General features: G+C 42.1%; 1 protein-coding gene across 1 annotated transcript in view; it reads right to left on the reverse strand.

The window, feature by feature from the left end:
- Positions 1–7,499: 7,499 nt before the first annotated feature.
- Positions 7,500–22,012, reverse strand: part of LOC115372500 (cytoplasmic protein NCK2-like) — a 74,156-nt gene continuing 59,643 nt past the window's right edge. The window contains exons 3-4 of the mRNA XM_030070467.1: positions 13,292–14,040; positions 7,500–12,287 (exon numbers count right to left, since the gene is read on the reverse strand). Of these exons, the coding sequence (XP_029926327.1) occupies positions 12,093–12,287; positions 13,292–14,040 (944 nt within the window). The 3' untranslated portion in view covers positions 7,500–12,092. The remainder of the gene's footprint in view (positions 12,288–13,291; positions 14,041–22,012) is intronic.

Genomic DNA, 22,012 nt, shown 5'->3' on the forward strand with positions numbered 1-22,012 from the left:
TATATCTATGCAATTAAATGACAAGAAAATGACCACCGAATTGTGATGGATTGGTTAAAAAAAAAAATACAAATACATCAGCAGAAAACTAAACCCTTAAAAATTACAGAAATTAATTGACCAGAAAATTGACAAACAAAAGAGGCAAAAGCCTGCCCTTGTTCTCCTGGGTGTCAGCGAACACATCACTCAGCCTCATCCTCACCGTTCAAATCTGGATTTTCTTCAAACAAGGTCAATCATCTGCCAGTGGGATGAGATAATCCCGCTTGTTTCCAACATTAATCAACTGGTTTCTAGATTTTTCTTCAATCAAATGTCATTTTCTCGATCCCAGTGGCTGATCTGCCTCATTCTGCCGCGTTTCCACACATTTATACTTAAAAATCCTGACACTGCATCAGAGACAAGTGGGATTATCTGATCCGACTGACAGATTTCTGATCTCATTTGAAGAAAAACAAGATTATAACACCGGGAGAGAGACTAAAATGACTTGTTAAACTGGAGATTTTTTGCAGAGCCACAGATTTCCCTGAACATGTGAAGACACCGAGAAACGTTCCAGACAGCAATCAGCATTTGGTCTTTGAACCAAAAAATTTCACTCATTACTAACGACCAAAGGTGTTTCAGAAAGATGTATCACAACTTTTGCAGAAGTTAAGAAAGACGTTTGAAGAAAAACAACCCTTTAAGACTGAAGATGAGACTGGATTTTTGCAGCGTATCCTCATTTTTTTCTTAGCCAAAACATGAAAATAACCAAAATGTGGAGAATCATGGCAGTGTTTCCGTACCTGGGCGTGGCTCCTGGCTCCTGGATGTGGCTCCTGGCTCCTGGACGTGGCTCCTGGCTCCTGGACGTGGCTCCTGGACGTGGCTCCTGGATGTGGCTCCTGGCTCCTGGACGTGGCTCCTGGCTCCTGGCTCCTGGCTCCTGGACGCTCTCCGCTGCAGGTCTGCTGGCGGTGTGCGGTCGCCCGGCCCTGATGAGGCGTCCGAGGCCGGGGGGCCGCTCCCGTTCGCACGTCCTCGCCACATTCCCGGCGGGACGGGACGGCGCTGCGGCGTGAAAGAGCGTCTGTGTGGGAGAGGAGAGGACGCAGCAGAGGAGGTCAGGGCAGGTCAGCGAGGTCACGGGAAGAAAACACAGCCAACAAACCACTTTTTTAAAACTCTGCCTTCACTTTCTCACTGATTCTGTAATGTCATATCATTACAAGTCATGTTTCCTTAAACTGGTTTTAATTCAAGAGCCTTTTCTAAATATTACCTAACGGAGGTCATAATGTATAACTGCCTCTTTAATTATCATTACAATAAAAAATGTCCCCTTAAACGAGTCAAAAGTATATTAACAGGCAGTTATGGCTTCACTTTAACCGGTAATGTTATCATAATGATTTTAATATAACAGCTCATCAGTGTAACAAACTGAGCTTTTCTTATCTTATGAGATGGTACATAAGTCATCAGTACTATTATTATTATATCATAAGTTAAATAACATGTTATTCCTCCTATGATGTGTGGAATCTCGTGTTTGAGAGGGTTTCATGTATTTTGCGTCCATTCAGAATGACATTTTTATGATAATAAAACAATTATTAATTTGCTGCAAGCCTCATCCTCGCCTATACGCTGTAACAAATCATTTATTCAGAGTTGAAATCTTGTTTTTCTTTAAACCAGGTCAAAAATCTGCCGTTGGGATTAGATAGATTAGATTGGGATTAGATGCACTGTTTCCAGTGCAGAGTCTCTTGTTTCAGGATTTTTATAAAGTATGAATGTGTTGAAACAAGGCAAAATAAAGCAGATCAGCCACGAGGATCAAGAAAATGACTCTTGATTCCAGAACATTGTGGAAACAAGCTGATTAGTGCTGGACACAGGTGGGATTATCTCATCCCACTGGTGGATTTTTGTCCTTGTTGGACTGAACAAACAGGATTTTAAGATGTTTTTTGTTTTTTTTCCTGCAGTGAGGTGTGTCCTCTGGCTGGCAGGCTGATGGATGCTGAAACAGGAGAGAGCAGCTCTCCGCTTCGTTCCTCTGCAGCGGCGCTCTGACCCGCGAGCACTTCAGGTCTCGTAGGAATTGTCGCTTCCCTCCGTGCGTTTCCTTCGCCCGGCTCGGCCTGACAGCGACCTGTCTCCCTCACTTTGCCTCAGCTGCTTCCCGCTCTCAGCCCGCGGGCCAAAAGCCGCGCAGGTTAGCAGGGAAACGTGGATAGGTGTGCAAATTACTCTGCACTGCCTGCCTGTGTGTGTGTGTGTGTGTGTGTGTGTGTAGTAGCCGTAGTAGAAGAGCTTTATTTGTCCTCGGGGGACAGCTGGCTCTGCAGCAGCGGGCTACCAATAAACACACACAGAAAAAGAAAAACTACACACAAATAAAAACCACATATTATCACAGAGGGAAAAGGTGAACACACGACGCAGGAACGTTAAAGTAACGGTGAGAACCGGGCGAGAGATGTGCTGATGGTGCAGGGCTGAGGATTTTAATCTGTCAGCTCTTTGTGATGAGGGCAGAGAGTCAAACTGGGACTGTGTCACGTCTCATCTCACGTCTTCTGCCTCCTTTGACAGACGTTCTCACTCCCACTTTCACATGAGGATCGATTGCTTTGCACCGTGTCCGACTGCCCCGCTCCCATTTCTCCAACCAGTCAGCTTTCACTTTAGTAACATTGTTCTGTACCCGAGTGCACCTGGATTAGAGTGAGGATACCTGACCCAAGCCTGTCGGGACCTGTAAGGACACGTTGGAACCTGTCGGGACCCGTCGGGACACATTGGGACCTGTCTTGACCTGTTATGTTTGGGTTTGGGCTGGGTGTAAAATAAATAAAAATGACAGTCCAGCTGTCTGTTTTGGGCAGCTTCCTGTGCAGTGCTGCAGTTTACGTGACGACGCTGAAGGCAACACGTCAGCTGTTTCAGGCGGTAAATGTGACCTAGAGATGGAGGACGAGGCAAAATCTGAGGGTCAGGTCGGGTTCAGACACAAAAACATTCCAGTTTGAAATATCTGCAATTAAATTACGACTAGTTGTAATTCCAGTGCAAGATATTAACATCGTTCTGACTAGTTCAGACTTAACTAATCTGAGAAAGGACAATGTAGATATCGTGAATTGAGGGGAATTAAAGATATTTTGAGCTGCAGTTCTGACGAGTCAGAATTAAACTGCAGATATCTGAGACTGGAATGATGACTCGTCATAATTCAGTTGTGATATCTGTAAGGAAACCCACATGCCAGGTCACTGATGTGGATTTCTGACAGAAAGGCCACAAACAACATTCTTCATGGTTTTACAATACTACTGCACTGAAAAATATATATACTTAAAAAAAAAAAAAGCTCGGTAAGAATTTCCACACAGAAATTCTTCATAATTTTTACTCAAGAAATTCTCAAGAAAAGCTGACTTATCATTCAGAACTGATTTTATCAAACATACTCAAGTATATTTTACCAGCAATTTTTTTTTCCTCAGATGCAAAATCCACTCACCGTTTGATAATTAATTTCACTCCGACTGCCTTTGCTTCTACTTACAAACCTGCTTTAAAAATGCTTGGTGTTCCTGGGTTATTCTACTAGCTTTTCTTTACTTTCTTTTAAGTAATATTTAAGACACATTCACCTAATATTTCACTTATTTACCACTACTTTACACCACTATTCTGATAGGGATTTGTTGTATTTTTGATATGAAGTTGAGTTGGAGTCGCATCCCGCCGCCTCCTGTTGGCTCGATGTGCAGACGGGCGAGGAGACGCTCCATCCTGCCCCTGTCCTCCTCCTCCTTCTTCTTCTTTTTTTAAAATCAGTTTTTCAAATGACTTCATCACTAATGAGGTCCGGGCCGGCAGTCTGCAGGCGCTCAGAGTTTTGGGACGGCTATTTTTGGCAATGAGAACGATAATAATAATTTGTTTCCATAAATTAGGAGCTCTCTGTTGACAGAATGACAAATTAAAATTGTAATTAGAAATAGAGGCTAATTGATCAGCACAGCGGATCAGCACACGGCTGCCAAGTCGTCTGGGACAGGTGTGTGTGTGTGTGTGTGTGTGTGTGATGTGAAATCTTGGTTTCCCCTCAGAGCACAATTACCTCTCATTATCTAAAAGCTGAAAAAGATTTCAATCTCAAAAAAACAAACTGCCTCTGCATCCTGGAACACACTTCCAGCAGCAATACAAAAACTTTTCAAACGCCTGTAGTCATAATTTGCCTGATAAATTCCAAACTTTTCCCACTTTTCCGACTTTATCATCTCCCTTCTCAACTTCTGGTTCAAAAACATTATTTAAAAAAATACAATTTTAATCAACAACTTTAGGGATATTTCATTGTTTTGGCAGAAAGAATCAAAAAGGACCCCAGGAAACGACACACGACACGATACGATACGATACGATACGATACGATACGATACGATACGATATGTGGCGATGCAATACATGATATGATCCGATGTCGTACGATATGATACAATACTTGGGTGCCAACTCTATGTGTATTGCAATTCAGTGATATAATGATGTAATTTTAGACTTTTAAACTTGGCATTGCATTTGAATTTAAATGTAATTTAACTGATATATTTATTTGCTCTAAATTTAATTTATTGATTTTATTTCATTTAAATTCCAGACAAAGTATCTCTTCAGCCTCAACATGGTGACATAAAAATCATCCAAAAAAAATTAATAAAAAAAGAAATAAAATAAAAGAAATAAAATTATTAATCTAAAAATAATAGAAAATTAAATAACACAAATAAATAACACAAATAAAATAAAATAAAATAAAATAACATAATAACAGTAAAATAAAAGCGATATGTAACTGAAACAAATTTCCTCGTGATAATCCTTGAGAAAGATCATCAAGGCTTCCCAAGCTGTGATGGTGATTGGTGTTGCTGCAGATTTAGAATGAAAATATGAGCACAAAATGAAGCCTTTAATAATTTCTTTTTAATCGACGTCACCTCACACCTCGAGTCATGCCAGTGTTGAGTCCTAAAATACAAACATGCAAGTTTGAAAGTCTTGGGAAGTTCTTGAATTTGATGCCCTGCTGGTCCTGCTTCCTGATGATTGTTTTGAAGATATGTTTTTTGGGGGAGGTTTTTTGGCCGACAGCTGCCACATGTTGTTTTGTTTGACTGCGTTTGAGTCAGGTTTCATATTTCTCTGATGCGCTGGGACACCGGCGCCTCAGGGCTCTGGGCTCGAATCACAGCCGGACAAAAAAAAAAAAAAAAAAAAAAAAAAGAGGCCAAAATGAGGCAAACCTTGTTTTTCTTCCCACAAGATAAAAATCTGCCGATGGGATGAGATAATCCCACTTGTTTCTGATGCAAATTAACTTTTTTTAAAAATTTCTTGCATCAAGTGTCATTTTCTTGATCCTGGTAGCTGATGCTGTTTGAACAGATTTATTCAGAATAATCCCTGATGTTTAGATTGAATATATCAATGATTTGTTAAGTTGGAGATTTTGACAGCTGCAGTCATAAACTGGTATTTATGCACATTTTCACCAGTTTGTTTCGTGCAGTTTTGTCTGCAGGAATCCTGTTTATCCACTTCACACTCACTGCTGGATTTATTCTTTCTTTCTTATTCTTTTTTTCTTTCTTTCCTGAGTCTGAACTCACAGTCAGCATTTTCTCTTTGGGCCGAGATTTACAATCTTTAAAGAGAAAAATGTTATCGGAAGTTTCCCAAAAGTTAAAGACTTTTAATCAAAACTAAAGGAACCTCCTGATGAAGCTCTGATGAGGCTGATGATGAAAAGTCTGATGATGAAGAGTCTGATGGAGCTCTGATGATGAAGATCTGATGAAGAGTCTGATGAAGCTCAAGGAGCTGCAGGACGTCACCGTGACAACAAGTCGAGCTGCCACAGCTGGATCCAATCCCCCGACATCGGCCTTCACTCTGATCTGAGTTCCTCCTGCAGGACTCAGAGAGCGTGACGTCTCATCTGAACGTAAACACCACAGCGCCTGCAGGCCTTCCTCCTCCTCCTCCTCCTCCTCTTCCTCTACTTCTCCTTCTTGTTTTTCCTCCCTGACGGGCAGAAATGGATCCTCCTCTCGTTCTCCAGTTCTCCAGGTCAGTGTGTGTGTGTGTGTGTGTTACTGTGGTTCTCAAGTGGCAGGTCGTCATCCGAAAGTGGACCACAGGTCACTTTGGTCCCTGTGGTCCACTCAAAATATAAAGAAATAAAGAAATTTGATTATATTAAATATTGAGTAGTTAAATATAGAATGATTAAGGGGTACACTGTTTTTATGATTAAGGAGGCCTCTCTGAGGATGTGATATCTGATGTTTAAAGGCAAAATCCACCGTAAAACTGAGGACACTGTGGCCCACCAGCACACAGGCATTCTGTTTTACAGCAACACTGCCATCTGGTGGAGGACGGTGGAAGTCTGTGTGGACTGACCTTATGAACACAGTCGGAGGTGAACTGATGTCTGACAGGCTTTCCTCCTTTTAATCTCTGGGATTATTTGGTGTTGGATGGTGCCAGTATCCATGCAGGGTGACGTCATGGTCTAAAAATGACGTCATAAAAATCAAAAGTCATTATATACAGCCCTTTATCTAATCATTAATCAACCTCAGTTTAGAAAGAAATGACCCGAAAACAATATATGGGAATATCTGGGAATTAACAGGGATTTATAGGAATAAACTGGAAATTAGCACAACTGCAGGTTAGCCTATAAAGGGGAACTTAAATGTAGTTGAAAAAAAAAAAAAAACATCTTGCAGCATAATCTGGGTTAGAAAGACCAGATTTAATGCAACATGACTCAGCAACATCCAGTCAAGAGGGTTTTGATGATACGACTGGGATAAATATATTTGACATGTGGTTTTACAGTTTAACTAGAAAAAATAAATCAAAAAGTGTTTATACAGTAGCTGTTTAAGAGGCTGGCTGTCACGGTGCCAGCGAGCTCAACTGTGAGGCTGTGTCTTCTGCCCTCTGCTGGCCAATTTACAAATAAATACAGTTCTCATACAAGACTGCAGGTTATCGTTTGATTCAGCATGCTGACTTTTTTTTTTTTTTTTTTTTTGGTTTGAAATATTTTTCAGGATTTTTTTTTTTTTTTTTTTTTTTTGCATGGTAAATTTTTGCATGGTCATTCTTGGCCTTGTTTGATTAGCTGTTTTTTAAAATATTTTCTTCTGGTCAAAACTTTAGCATGAGAGCATAATGACAAAAATATGCTTCAGTTTCTTATATTGTTATTCCTATATTGTAATTGTACTCTAATAACACACCGCACCAAGGTGAGTGTGTTTAAGGACTCTGTAGGGAATACATAAAATCCTGACAAGTGTTATGATTTCATTTTCAAGGCAGAACCGCCTCTCTGGAATCGCTCTAAATTAAATTCCAAATGAATCGAAGCCAGACAGAAATGAAGACAGGGACGTGTGAGATCCGTTCACTCAGGAAAACCTTTAATGTGACGAAGCACAGCCGTCGAGTACAGTACCTCTCAGTGCCGCGTCTGCACTCCATACACCTCAGTACTCTTCTGGGTTTTTTTTTTTTTTTTAAATAGACATATACAGCTGAAACAAGATTTAAATAACAGTGCTCAGTAACATTAAGACATTGTAAAGAAAAATAAAATTAAAAAAAGAAACAGATGAAAAGGAAATGTTAAAGCTGCACCATGTAGTTTTAGGAAGAATATGTGAACGAGTCAGAGGAGTTTCCAGCGGTGAAAAGAGGCACAGGGCCACGAGGAAGATGCAAAACTCTCCAAATACAACAAGATGTATCACTTTTGACAGACCTTTTGACAGTTTGGTCATTTGACAGATAGCGCCATCTGGTGTGCATGCTATGTATATTTAATCTTCAAAGTGAGAGACTGAAAACCTGCAGCAGCTCAAAGGTTTAATGCTGTGCATCAAAATCCAGCGGGTTTGTTTAGGGGAACGGTAAAATAAACATTAAAATATATCAAAAAGATTAAACTTTGAGTGTCAGAAAAGCTCAAAGGGCAACCTGTTTTGCTTACAAAGGAAGTAAAAAAAAAAAAAAAGCATACTACAAAAGTTTTTAACTCAAAACAAAAATTCGTTTTCAGAAATGATGAATCCACAGGCCGTAGAAAAGAGAATAAAACAAACAGACTTTCAAACTTCGACAAACTCCCATAAAGTCTGTGCACTCCTTTAATACATTCATGTGATTAGCTTGGCTTACATTTCAACACAATATCTTAATCTCGAAATAACCCAAGATGTATTAACTGCAACACACTGATATTAAGAGAATATCTAGAAAAACTGGGTGCTGTTGCCGACCCAACAGTTTTTTTTCCGAATCACAATATGTGAAAATATGTTTTAGGACAGCTGTTGGTTCATTTTGATTCAAAAGTTTAGTTTTGGAGCTTTTGACAAGGACTGATCCAATTTATAAGTGTTTGAAAATCCTAAATTATTGACACGAATGGTGGTTTCTTCCTAAAACTAAGTAGTGCAGCTTTAAACTGACTCTCATTAGAACTCAAACAGCCAATAAAAATCAGAGATCTCCTCTCTTTCATTTATCGGCTCTTGAAATTGGCTACATGTAACTCTGAAATGTTAAATAGACTCTCATCAGCAAACACGCAGCCAACGACGACAGAGATCTCCCCTCGGTTTTTAAATCAGACTCTTCGGTTTGTTCCACATCACTCAAACCGAGGAGCAGTGGGTTATGGCGAGTGTGCACATGGATGAGCGATATACTGGTGGCACATTTGGTTGCACTGTACATCTAGAAACATTCAACTCACAGCTTACTTGCCCGTTTCACGAAACAAAAAGTTTTCAGGTGTCTCCCTTTCCACCTGAGATCTGATTCCTCAGGTTTAGGGGTTCCTGAATAGTACAAATACCACCAAGAGAAGCCGTACATTTATTAGAAACAGTTACAAACAGACTCGTCGAAGTCAAACGAGACGGAGACGCCACGTTGATTGGTCGGCCACTCGCCGTTTGCTCCCGTCGCCTCTGCAGAAAAGTTCTCCAACTTGCTTCGGCATCAGAGGCCGACTCTTTGCCCTCAACCTTGGTTCAAAACTGGAAGCAAAATCACTTTAGAAAATCAGGGGAAATGTTTGACACAACATGTGGCGCCGCCAAATGAGGCGAAAAGAGCTAGCACTTACAAAATGGTCACTTGGCGAAGGCTGTTTCTGGATATTAAGCAGATTCAGAGCGATATGGTGGACAGTCAGACCGATGGCTGGCTGACGCAAAAAACCATTTACTGGTCAGGGCTCTGCTGCAGGCTCTAATGGATCCACTGATTGACTGCTGAGCACCAAAATGGCATGAGTGTGGCATGTATTTCCATTTTGGCTGATAGCACTCACCACGGCTAAACTGCAACTCAGACCAAACCAGAGGAGGGCCATCTGGTCTGAATGAGGCACCGCAACGAGTAGTATTCACCAAAATGGCACTGTCCAGCATTGTAATTCACCCAGAGTAAAAATACATCATGTGCTAATGGGACTCTGGCAGAAGTTGCATGATAAAACTGAAAATCCCAGCTTCCGTGGAACAGATTTCAGCAGAAAAAAAGCGGTGCTGGATTTGGACCCAACCAAACCAGACCAGAAGACAGCTACTGGGTTTCTTTGTTTGTGTGTTTGTGTGAGGTTTGACTCACATATTTCTGCCTTGTTAAACTAACACACTAACATACTGGAGCACCAAAATGGCATCTGTCTACACTGTATTTCCTTCAATACTTGCACAATCCACCATGGCTCAATTGCGACAGTGTCAAAATTAAAAGTGACAAGACGTGACTAGACCTGACAAGAAGATTTGCTTTGGAGGTTATGGGAACATATGGAGTCTGACTGTTATATTTCCATTTAGACTAACAGCATCCCTCGTGGTTCCACTGTAATCGGGTCATATGGTGCGTGCTATAACCAATAAAGCCATATGGGCTTCTGCAAAATACATTCTAGCAACACAGCCAGTAAATGGCTTTGTTTGCTCGTGGGGTCTGACTGATGCATTTCCATCATAAGTGACTCATCTTAGGTATTCGCCATGGCTTAACTGTGACTGTTGTAGGGTAGAAACAAGTAGAACTTTCTTACAATCAATTTCATCCAAAGAAAAGCTCCTGGAATTAGAACCAGAAGACACAAGGCCAGGTTTGTTTCTTTAAGTGTTTATGTGGGATCTGACTGTGTCATGCTTCCATCTAATCTAGCAGAATCCATCATGCCTCAACTACAGCCAAGTCAAAGGTGTGCGGTGAAACTGGTACAACCTTTGGAGTTTTCTAAAATACATTCTAGAATTGGACTGGACCAGACCGGGCAAGAGTTGGCTTTCTTTGTCTGTAAGTTTGTGGAACCTGACATTTATATTTCCATACTAGGTGGCAGTATTCGAGATGTCTCAGTTGTTATATTACTGTATTAAATTTCAGTAAGAAAACCAACAGAATCTGAACTGAAATCCAGCCAAAATAAAGCTACTGGAATTAGACCGGACCGAACTGATCTAGACTAGACGAGACCACACCAAAGTAGGACAGTGACGTCAGCTTATTTTTGCATTTATGTGGAATTTGACTGTTATACTTCCATGTTGAGTGAGTATGGGCATCATGTCTTAACTATGACTGCCTCAGAGTTGCATGGTAAAACCAGAAGAGCCGTCCAGGATTTCTTAGAATCAGCAACTGGAGTTGGATGGGACCAAACTATCCTCCGATCAGGATTGTTTTTGTGTTTATGTGGGATCCTACTGTGTTATATTTCCATCGAAGCTAGCCGTACCGATCATGGCTCAATTTTTAACCATGTAAAATATGTGTGGTGAAATTGGTTCAGCCATCTGGGCTTTTGTAAAACACGTTCCAGCACAAAAAAAGCTACTGGAATTGGACTGGACCAGACCGAGCGAGCGAGAGTGGACTGAAAGTTGGCTTTCGTTGTTTGTGAGTTTATGGAACCTGACATTTATATTTCCATACTAAGTGACAGGACAGTTTTCATCATACTTCAACTGTTACTCTGTCAAAGTGAGTGGTAAAACCAACTGAGCCTTTCTGGCTTCTACAGAAATGTTTCCAGCCGAAATAAAGCTCCTGGAACTGGACCAGACCGAGCTGATCTAAACCGGACCAAATGTACTGTCATGCTGGCTTATTTTTGCATTTATGTGGGATTTGACTGTTATAGTTCCATCTTGAGTGAATACAGTCGTAATGTCTTAACTATGACTGCCTCAGTGTTGCATGGTAAAACCAGAGGAACCGTCCAGGCTTTTTTAGAATTCCATTTTACAATTCCATTGAAAAAAAAGCTACTGGGACTGGACTCTACTGGAATTATCCTCAGACCGGACAAGACTAGAGCAGGTTTGTTTATGTGTGTACGTCGGGTCTGACTGTGTTATATTTCCATCTAAACTAGCTGTATTCATCATGGCTCAACTTGAACTGTGTCAGAGGTGTACCGTGAAATTGGTTCAGCCGTCTGGGCTTTAGTGAAACACGTTCCAGCACAAAAAAAGGTACTGGAACTAGACTGGGCCAGACTGAGCAAGAGCATTTCTATTTCCATACTAAGTGACAGGACAGCATTCATCATGCCTGAACTTATTCTGTCAGATTTGAGTGGTAAAACCAACCGAGCCATTCAGGCTTCTACAGAACGGATTCCAGCCAGATTAAAGCTACTGGAACTGGACTGGACAAGTCTAGACCAGAGGATAGCTATTGGATTGGTTTGTTCCTGCATTCATGTGGGATTTGACTGTTGTATTTCCATCTCGAGTGACTGTAGTCATCATGCCTTAACTACAACTGCCTCAAAGTTGCACAATAAAAACCAGCAGAATGATCCAAGCTTCTGTAGAATTAATTTCCACCGGAGAAAAAAGCAACTGGAATTGGACGGCTATCCAGTTTGTTTGTTTGTACTGAGCGGTGGTGGGTTGCTTGATTGGCGGGGGTTGCCAGGTTTGGTCTGTTGGGTTTTTTGGGTTCATTGGTCACTGCAGAGGTCGGACCAGGTAAAGTTTCTCGCCGTGCTCGCTGGTGAAGATGGGCGCCTTCTTGTAGTGCTCCACCAGTTCGTCCATGGTGGAGAAGCGCCGCTGCCCGATGCAGTAAACGCTTTCCGACAGCTGGACCTTGAAGTGTTTGTTCTTGCCCACAGCTTTGAGGGAGACGGAGAAATCACTGGGCTGGGGGAGGAGAAGAGGAAAGAGAGGGATGGCGGGAGGTAAGAGAAAGAAAGAGAAAGAGATATGGTGGAAAGGAAGCAAAGGAGACAAAGTGAGAAAATTGGGAAAAGGACGGAGAAAATAAAGATACGGAAACAGTGAGAGAGCAGAGAAGAGAGATTGGTCAATAAAATATCTAAAACAAATAAAAACATGATGTACTCCTCGTGGTTTATTTGGATACCCATTATCAAACTCTGCAAAGCCTGGTAATTGAATCTGTGAGATCTAATGTTTTAATACCAGATCACTTATCAGTAAGAGGAGTTGCAATAAACCTCCAGTAGAGGGAGACATTGTTCTACAGTTAAATTGCTGTTGTTTCACAATGCAGAGACAGGGCCATCTTATACACACACAGACACATTAAAACACAACACAGCATTCCCCAAACACTACATACATACACTTCCATTAAAAAGTTTAGAGTCACAGAAATGTTGACATTTTTATTCTTTTATTCTATATTCCCATTTTCAGCAGCCATTACTCTGTTCTAACCACATGGTCTTACCTCATCCTTAGGTAATCATGCCAGCATGATCATGTGGTACTAGAGAAACCACTCCTTCAACATCAAATGTACATAAAAACAACTGGGCTGTTTACCAAAGCTAAAATGACTGAATTTCTCAGGCTCAGTTTTGGTTCAAAAATGGTCCAAGAGACACAGCTTTCTCAAAACATAAAAAATTCTCTAAGAGCAAACATTTGAATGGTAGTGTATATTCCATCATTCATAAATGGACCATAGTGTATAATACAATAAAATGTTTTCAAAGGAAAGGCAAACATGGTATGATAAACCTGATTTTTAACTTTGGATACCCCAAGTAAGAAGATTTTTTAGTTTATCACCAGACCAAGCCACTGTTAGCCTCTAAGCAGCTATAGCTTCCTCTATAGGCTGCTCTGCTGCTCTGTGAACATTAACAACCAATCAGCATCCACGCTCAAACACTCACCGACGACTCGCTGTCTCGGACCAGGAAGTCTCCCTCCACCCCTCTCTCGTTGAGGGCGCACTCCGCCTGGTGCCGTGTCACGTTGCCGTAGTACCAGTCCTTACCGGCGAATTTGCCGGTGTGAGCAGGCCCCGTGTACAGCAAGGGGGAGGAGCCCAATGGGGCAGGGCCGTCACTGAGGACAACCACATAGTTCTTTGGTACCAAGCCTACAAGACCTCTGGCGTTCCGGCATCGCCACCACTCCGGGTCGTTCTCCGGCTTCTCGATCACCTCCATCACCTCGCCCTTGTCGAAGTTCAGCTCCTCGTCTGTGACGGAGCTAAATGGGTACAAGGTCTGTACCGTGTGGAGGACCCTGCTGCAAGCTGATTGGCCGTTTGACACCACCATCGCCCCTCCCACCCTTTGGTAGCTGACAACGCCTCCCCGAGCTGGATCGACCGAAGCCGCCTCACCGTCATTTTCCTCCAGCACGTAGTTGGATGGGAACCAGCCGACCTGGCCGCCCGAGCTGCCCCGCCACCAACCGTCGCTGCATTTCTCCATGACGACCACCCGTGACCCCTTCACCAGGGTTAGCTCGTCCTCGCGCTCAGCCGTGTAGGCGAACTTGACCAGCGCCGGGATGCTGAGGTCGTAGATGCGCTCGGCACCTCCTGCGCTGCCATTGGACGGGTACTCTGCATCGGTGCTGGGTGTCGGAGAAGCATCGCGGGCGCTGGTCTTCCTCCTCGTCTTCCCAAGGCCTAAAAAAAGAAAAGATTTATTAGAATGGTAAGAGCCTTGGTTTAGGACAAGCCTGTTGCTGTTGTGTGTGAGGAGGCTCCAGTGGCCTACATGTCTGTCATTTGGTTAAAAAACATTTTACAGATGCAGTAATTTTGCAGCCACTTGATCCTAAAGACATCCAGGATTTCAGCTAAACTGAGGGTTGGGTAGCTTTTCTGAGCTTTGTCCAAGGGAAGGCCCACAGTCCCAGACTCTCAGATCTCTCCTCAAAGGGATTTTTACTGAACATAGATTTATGCATCTATGTTCAGTAAAAATCATCAATTAACAGGTGCCTGGCATTTATAGGCAGAGTGCAAATGGAGATGGCAAGACACCCACAGCAGCTCGCAAGATCTCAAGTGCGAGCGATGCATGAATCTGATCCAGTGGTGAAAGTGATTTGGCTGAACCACATTCACAGCTTCGAGGGTCACGACTGCTCTTTCAAGCCAGCATGGATGTAAACACTTCAGGGGTAACAAGCTGGTAGCATAATTAGTGCAGGAGAGGCCAGAAGTACGGCTAGGTATTGATTAGCAATGCTAATGCGCTAAGCTTCTCTGTACCAGGAATACTAATTGCTCCGCTGACTGTACCTGACTGACCTAGCCAGACTAATTCCCTGAAGTGCTTTTAGTGACACTCCGAGTGGCTGTGCGCTAGCGATACTGATTAATCCTCAGGCACCTGAATGCATCGATACCGATATCAGGGCGATACAAAGGTCAAGACGGTGGAGCTTCTCCAACAGTGATGGCCAACATGTTGTTTCAGAGACTTTCCTGTCTTTTTATTTTATTATTATTTTATTTCATTTTTTATATTTTTTATTTATTTTTATCAATTATTTTATTTGTATCTTTAATTATTTTATTATTATATTAATGTATTATTTTTATTATTTATTTTATTTTTTTATTTTTTTTAATTAATTAATGTATTTATTTATGTATTTATGTATTTATGTATTTATCTCTCTATCTTTGAGGTTTTCAAGAGAATTGTACTATTGATATTTGGAATAAGCCAAAGAAATTGGTAAAAAAAAATAAAATAAAATATATACATATTGATTAAAGAAAGTGTTTTGCCCTGAAAACTAAGTATCAAATAGAATTGAAATTGAATTTAAACTTATCAAAGAAGAAAATATCTGTTGTGTTCCAGTTGCATCTGGAAACTTTACATTTTTGGTGCTGATGAACAAAATCGACTCTGTCAGCTGTGTGATCTATGAGTCACGCTCTGTTTTCTATTGCAGTTTTGTTTTATTATTTATTTATGGAGGATTTTAACTGACAAAATCAAGAACCACCTCTGTTTTCTGCTTGAGGGCTGTGACGAAGTGGAAAAAAATAAAGAAAACTTCTTGGCTTTTTTGAAAAAAAAAATAAAAAAAAAAATGCCGTAAGTCAAGTTTAATGTGTATTACTGTTGATTTATGTCATGTAATCTTGTGTGGGCATGACACAAGATTAAAAAAAAAAAAAAAAAAGTTTCTTGGGCAAGAAAGTGGTCAAACCGAGGCGTGCACCACTAAATCTTTGCATAAACTATCATCTGTCAAGTATCATCCTTCAACAATTCATAATGACTGCACCTTATTACAGTCTGAGTCCTTTGCTTTGCATGGAATAACCCACGATCCCGTGATGCTCTGTGTACCAATATGTTGAGGTACTACTTTTCTGCAAAAATGCTTCTGCACTGAGACAGATTTCTGCACATTTCCTGGCTCTTGTGGTGAAATTTGATGTGCGGCTGTCTGTTTGATATTTACTGAGTCAACAGGAAGAGAGTGGATGTCAGCGGATGGAGGCTCTGGCATCCCTCGGTGGAAAATCCTGACCTCTGACCTTGTTCTCAACACCACCATCATCATCATCATCATCATCATCATCATCAACTTTTTCTCTGCTAGTATTTTTTTTTCCATTTCTTTCCATCACAAACAGCTCTCTAGCCGTCCCTCCCTGTCCTTCATCCCGTCTCCCCGGCCGCTGCCTCTCTCTCTCGCTGGCGGTGAGAGGGTTTCACTCCACAACGCTGCAATTTACCGCCGGGCGAAGAAAGCAAATTATATCTTCAAAAGAGCAACCGCTTCCTGAGCAAAGGTCTTGAGATGATTCATAGCTTTCATAGTCGCTCAAAAAAACATTCACATTAACATTTTTTATGTTTTTTATACACGTTCGGTGTCTTATTTTGGTCATATATCAGCTTTTTAACTGCGACTTCTTTCTGAAAAACTGAATGCAGGTTCTTGTTTTTGTGTGACCTTGAATTCTTGCAGTAATTACAGTTTTCTGTCATCATATCGGTGCGTTTAAAGTGGGACAGTTTGATATATATATAGATACATCTAGAAATCCAGAGTCGTACTGGTGCTGTAATATAATTGGTGGTCAAAGTGGGGTCCAGAGACATTCAGGGGCCCCTGGAGGTGTTCTCGGGGCCTTGACAGAGACCCAGGGGCCCCAGACAAAATGAGAAAACCATTAATTTCCCTGCTGGTCAATTCCCTGGGCCTAGACGTGATGCTGGTGAGAGGATGTGTAGGAATCTTCACCATCATCATCATCAGCCTCACTCTCAACACTGTCATGTTCAGCATCGGCAGCTCTACAAGTCAGTTTTTACTCTGAGCTCAGCCGACTCACTCCGTTTCTTTGAAAATCTCCACAAAATTAGCACCCCGACAAATAGAAATAAAAAAATAAATATACACTAAAATATATACTAACAATAAGAATTAAAAGCTAAATAGAAAAAAAATAATAAAATTAAAAAGTTATAAATTAATTAATTAATTAATTAATAATATAATATAAAGAAAATATCTGTAATGACAATAAAATTTCTGAAACAACAAAAAAAAATCCCAGAAAAATACCATAAAATTACCCCAAAAATTGTAAAAAAAAAAAAAAAAAAAAAAAAGATACAAGAAAATTCCTACAAAAAAATCCTACAAAAAATAAATATAACAAGAATATTTGTTTGTTGACTCATGAAATGAAAAAAGGGAAGTGAAAATGAAAAAGAGATGATTTTGTGGACACAATGAAATCAATTAATAGCCCATCCAGAGGTTAAAAAAAAGACAAACAATAAAATTAAATTAACCGAAAAAAACAAGTAAATATCTGTAAGATGACAACAAAAATACTGAAAAAAAAATACAAAAAAACATAAAATTACTTCCCAAAAATTGTAAAAATAACTACCACTACAACTACTAATAAAGATAATAATACAAATAATAATAAATAATACAAAATAATGAAAAGTTAAAAATAAAAGCCCACCCACAGGTTCCTGGGTTTGAAAGGATTAAGAAAATAAATAAAAACAGAGAGATGTCCTCGTCTGGATTCTGACATGAAACCAAACGTCTTTCTGCCTGAAGGTCGATGTGCGCTGATGCTCCTCCTCCTCCTCCTCCTCCTCCTCCTCCTCAGCAGCTCCTCTCCCAGCACAGGGGAAAGGTCATGAATCCCCCCGCCCATCCCCCACTCCCCTCTCCTCTCTCCTCTCTCCTCCTCTTCCTCGCCGCTCATCCCCCTCTCAAGCATGAAACAAGGTTAACCTGCAGTGATCTTGAAGCTCCAGTGAGCCACCAGCTCCTCACTGGCCTCTGCTGTGTGTGTGTGTGTGTGTGTGTGTGTGTGTGTGTGTGTGTGTGTGTGTGTGTGAGGCCTGGACTGATGGCTCTGCACAAGAAAAAACATTAAAAGCGCAGAAGAACTGTTGCACACCTGTAGATCGACAGGAGCGTTGGTGAGATAACACCTTTCAAAATAAAAGTCCAAACCCGAGCTCCTGTGCGTTTCATAAGATTCAGCCGTGTTTCATTGATTCATGTGGCATTTTTGACCACGAATATGGATAAACAAGTCGATTTTTCACCCAGAGCAGCCATCAGTAATCCTCCGCCTGCAGCCTGCGAGCAGCAAACCTCCTCTTCCTCTTCACCGCTGACAGCACGCATCACAACAATCCTACACACACACACACACACACACTGGAAAAAATCTGCATCTTTGTGTGTATCCAGTCACATCTCCAGTCTTAAAATCTTATTTTTCTTAATAGAAATCAACAATCTGCAGTGGGCTTTACAATTCTGCTTGTTTCTAATCTCCTGAAAGCTTGAATATGAGCAAAATAAGGCAGATTACGACGATAATTTCCCTGAAAACTACATTTAATTTAAAAAAATTATCGAGACAAGTCGATTTGCACCGGAGACAAGTTGGATTATGACCCCCAGTGCTCACTTTCTTCACTTGACTCAGGATAAAGAAAAGGCTCACCACCTGCTCTTGACAGTTTCGGTGGCGGTGGCGGCGGCGGCGAGCCCGGCCGTGCATGAAGCTCGCTGCACGGTGGCATTAAAGCAGCGTGCGGTTCAGAGTGTCTGCAGGGACTCGCAGCAGATCAAAAGTCAAACACAATTAAAGCAAAAAGCACATAAGAGTCCCCGAGCGAGAGGACAAGTGGAGCGAAACCATGTCTCAAGGAATCAGCCTCCAATTCCGTGTGCATGGATCCACGCTTTGGAGCATGTGTGTGTGTGTGTGTGTGTGTGTGTGTGTTCGTGGCTGAGACGAGCCCACGGCGGTGTCGTCGGAGTCATCGGGCTTCGTGCCGCTCTGAGCTGCACCAGAACAGAGAGAAGAGAGAAGAGTTCGATCGGCAAACCGGTGACCTGAAGTGAGGCACGAGGGGGCAGAAAGGCATGATGGGATACATCCAGAGAGAGGACGGCTTTTTTAAAAATATTTCTTCTCTGGAAGTTGACGGAGCACGTGCTGCACGCCTGATTTCAGCCGCGTCATGCTTGACATTCACCCAGTCACAGACTCAGTACGACCTCGTTTTCCTCTTCTTCTTCTTATTTGGCAGCTTTGCCTCAGCAGCTGGGGTGCGAGTGCCTTGCTCAAAGGCATGACAGAGCGAGCAGGTCACTGGAGGTCAACTCACTGGTGTTAAAGACCCCATGAGATTTAGAAAAGGTAGATAGATAGATAGATAGATAGGTATACTTTATTGATCCCAGACTGGGAAATTCACACGTTACAGCAGCATCATCAATAAAAAACAAAAAATAAAATAAAAAATTAAGATTAAAAGTATATACAATAGAGACTAAATATGCGAAATATATACACTAAAGACAATAAGGGCTAAGTATATACAATAAAGTGGCCTGAGAATATGAGATGTTTAGATATACCGATGAAAATAATAAATATGAAAAATGAAAAATACTGGTAATTAAAGACCTCGTTTTCTTGATTTGATGCAGGAACAGGATCTCAGTTTGGCAGAGAAACACGCTTTTATTTTGAAGGAACAGCTGGATTCGAGAGGAATTTTAAAGATTTGCGAGGGTTTTTATTGGTTGAAGTTTGAATTTGCAGCCGCCAGTGCAGGATGATGTCCCTGTTTAAGTTGTCTGACAGGAAGTCGAGGTCATGTGACTCATCACGCCGCAGTGAGCGCAACAAACGCCTCCCGACGAGAGCAGGTTTGTGATGTGATCCCTGTAAAGGCTGGTTCACGCTCCATCGTGTGTTCTTCGTGCAAACGACGAGACGTGACTTCAAAGCTTCCCGATTTCCTCACGACTTCAGTTTGAACGTCTGAACGATGGATGATAAAAAAAAAAAAAAAAAAAAAAAAAACAAATCCGGGGATTCAAACCGACGACCCTCCTTCCAGCTGCACACTGGCTCGGCGGCACGAGCCTGTGGAAATCAATCAGTCAACCTGATGTACAGTGTGTGAGACTGACTGTCTAATCCACACAATGCACGTAAATCAATAATCAATACTGCAACACTGTGCAGCAAAGAGCACTTTTATTATTTTGCATGAGCTGCATTTTGTATGCGAGCGCTGCTACATAAAGAAAATGTGCTATTGTTATTATTATTAGTCGAGGTAGCAGTATTTATTTTTGAAGTAGATAAAGCAAAAATTCCTTTTGAAGAGTCATAATTTGCTGCTTTTTACGATAAACACGACTTTTGGAATTGGAGGTTTTCCTCCACACTGCTCACATGGCCGTGAATTAGTCAGTTTGATAAAATATGAAATATTACTTGACACCTTTAACATCCAGGTTAACAGGTCAGAGTACAAGTCAGACTCCCAGGTGAGTGTGTGTGTGTGTGAGAGTGTGTGAAATTATGAATTATCTCATTATTAGCCTCTCATTCGCTCTCCGTGTGTTTCTTTCGCGGCCTCCCTAACCTCTCCTGCTGCTGCTCCGAGGTTTTTTTCTGGTGGTTTCTGCTCCGTCAGAGTCTCCGCCGCCCCGGCCGCTCGCCTCCGCCGGCACGCCGAGACGGAGGCGGTTAAATTTATCCCGGCAGAGAGGAGCCGAGGCGGGCGGGAGGTGAACTTCACGCGCCTGACAAACCGGGGGGAGAAAAACTTTAAATGGAGTCGCAGCAACTCGAGGAGGCTTCTGTGAAACCTGCCAGGATAGGTGACAGAAGCACACACACACCTTTTACACACTCTCACACACACACACACAGCGCTCTGACAGCCAGTGCTTGACGTGCATGCTAATTCCTGTGGTGGGAAAGCGCGAGCGAGGTGAGGAAGCCGAGGCTCACCCGGAAGGCGAGGCCGCCGCCGTGATAAAAGAGCGCTAATTGCTTCACGGGCCGAGCGGCGTCAGGTGTTAATGGAGCTAAAGAGGAGGAGGAGGAGGAGGAGGAGGAGGAAGAGGAGCTCCTGGTTGCTAGGAGACGACGAGAGAAGCCGCTGGATGGCATTTGTTTGGGCGTCGCGGGCTAAACGGGGTGTGTTTTCCCTCCGAGCCGCCGGCGCCGCCACATGGAGCTTCTCACCTCGAGGCGGGAAGTGTGTCACCATGGCCCCGCCCCCCCTCACACACCAACACTGACACCTGTCAATCATCTTGACAAGCCAAAACAACAACAATAACAACAAACAAAAATATTTTTAAAAAAAACCTCCACGCTGATGTTCACTGTGCTGCTGACTGTTTAGTTTGTTATGTTTTTATTTATTTCATTTTATTGGAGAATATTGAAGAATCTGTTTTTGCACATTTTTAGGGATTTTTGGGATTTTTGTTAATTTTCTGCTCTTGTAATTTTTTTGAGCCCTCATGCCCTCGGTCCACTCAGAATCAGAACTTTTGGACCGCGAGCCACCCGTTGAGAACCGCTGCCTCACAGGACTGTGTGTCTGTTCACAGTTTCTGCTCGTCACTCAGGTTATATTTGTCATTTTATGTATTTTTTTTTTTTTTTTTAGCGGCACCACATCCTGTCCTCTGTCATTTTAGCTCCGACTTTCCCTTTTCCTTTTCTTTCCTTCTGCAAAAATCATTTTCTGTCATTCACTGTGATCTGATCTGTCAAAAATATATATTTTGGTTTTCTTGTTATTGGTGTCTTATCTGCTGTGACTGAAACTGAAGAGTCTGCACTTCACTGTCACCCGATTATTTTGTTCTTATTTATGGCAAATTTCTCAGAGAAATAGTTGAATTTTAGCACTGAATTTGAAATCATGGGAAATGATCGTCTAAATGATATGACACACACCAGTAAGCCCTTGAGCAAGGCACTGAGCCCCTCCTACAGTACCTATGCACATGAAGCAGAGCTGTGTAACAAACACATTCTGGATGTGCATTTGGGCGTCCATCACACACACACACACACACACACACACACACACACACACACACGAGCGTGACACACACACTTGCCGCGTCTGACACGATAAGCCCCGCCCCTCGCCGAGCTTCCTCGTGGTCGTCGAGGAAACAGTCAGCGGGCCTCGGCGCTCGCCGGCTAATTGAAAAGCATTTGAAGTCGGGCCCACGCCGGCGCCGCGGTTCCACTCGAGCGGCCGCGCTCTAATTAACCCTCGAGAGAAAGCCGGCGCGGGTCA

The sequence above is a fragment of the Myripristis murdjan genome, chromosome 2 (genome assembly GCF_902150065.1).
Source record: "Myripristis murdjan chromosome 2, fMyrMur1.1, whole genome shotgun sequence".
Classification (NCBI taxonomy): Eukaryota; Metazoa; Chordata; class Actinopteri; order Holocentriformes; family Holocentridae; genus Myripristis; species Myripristis murdjan.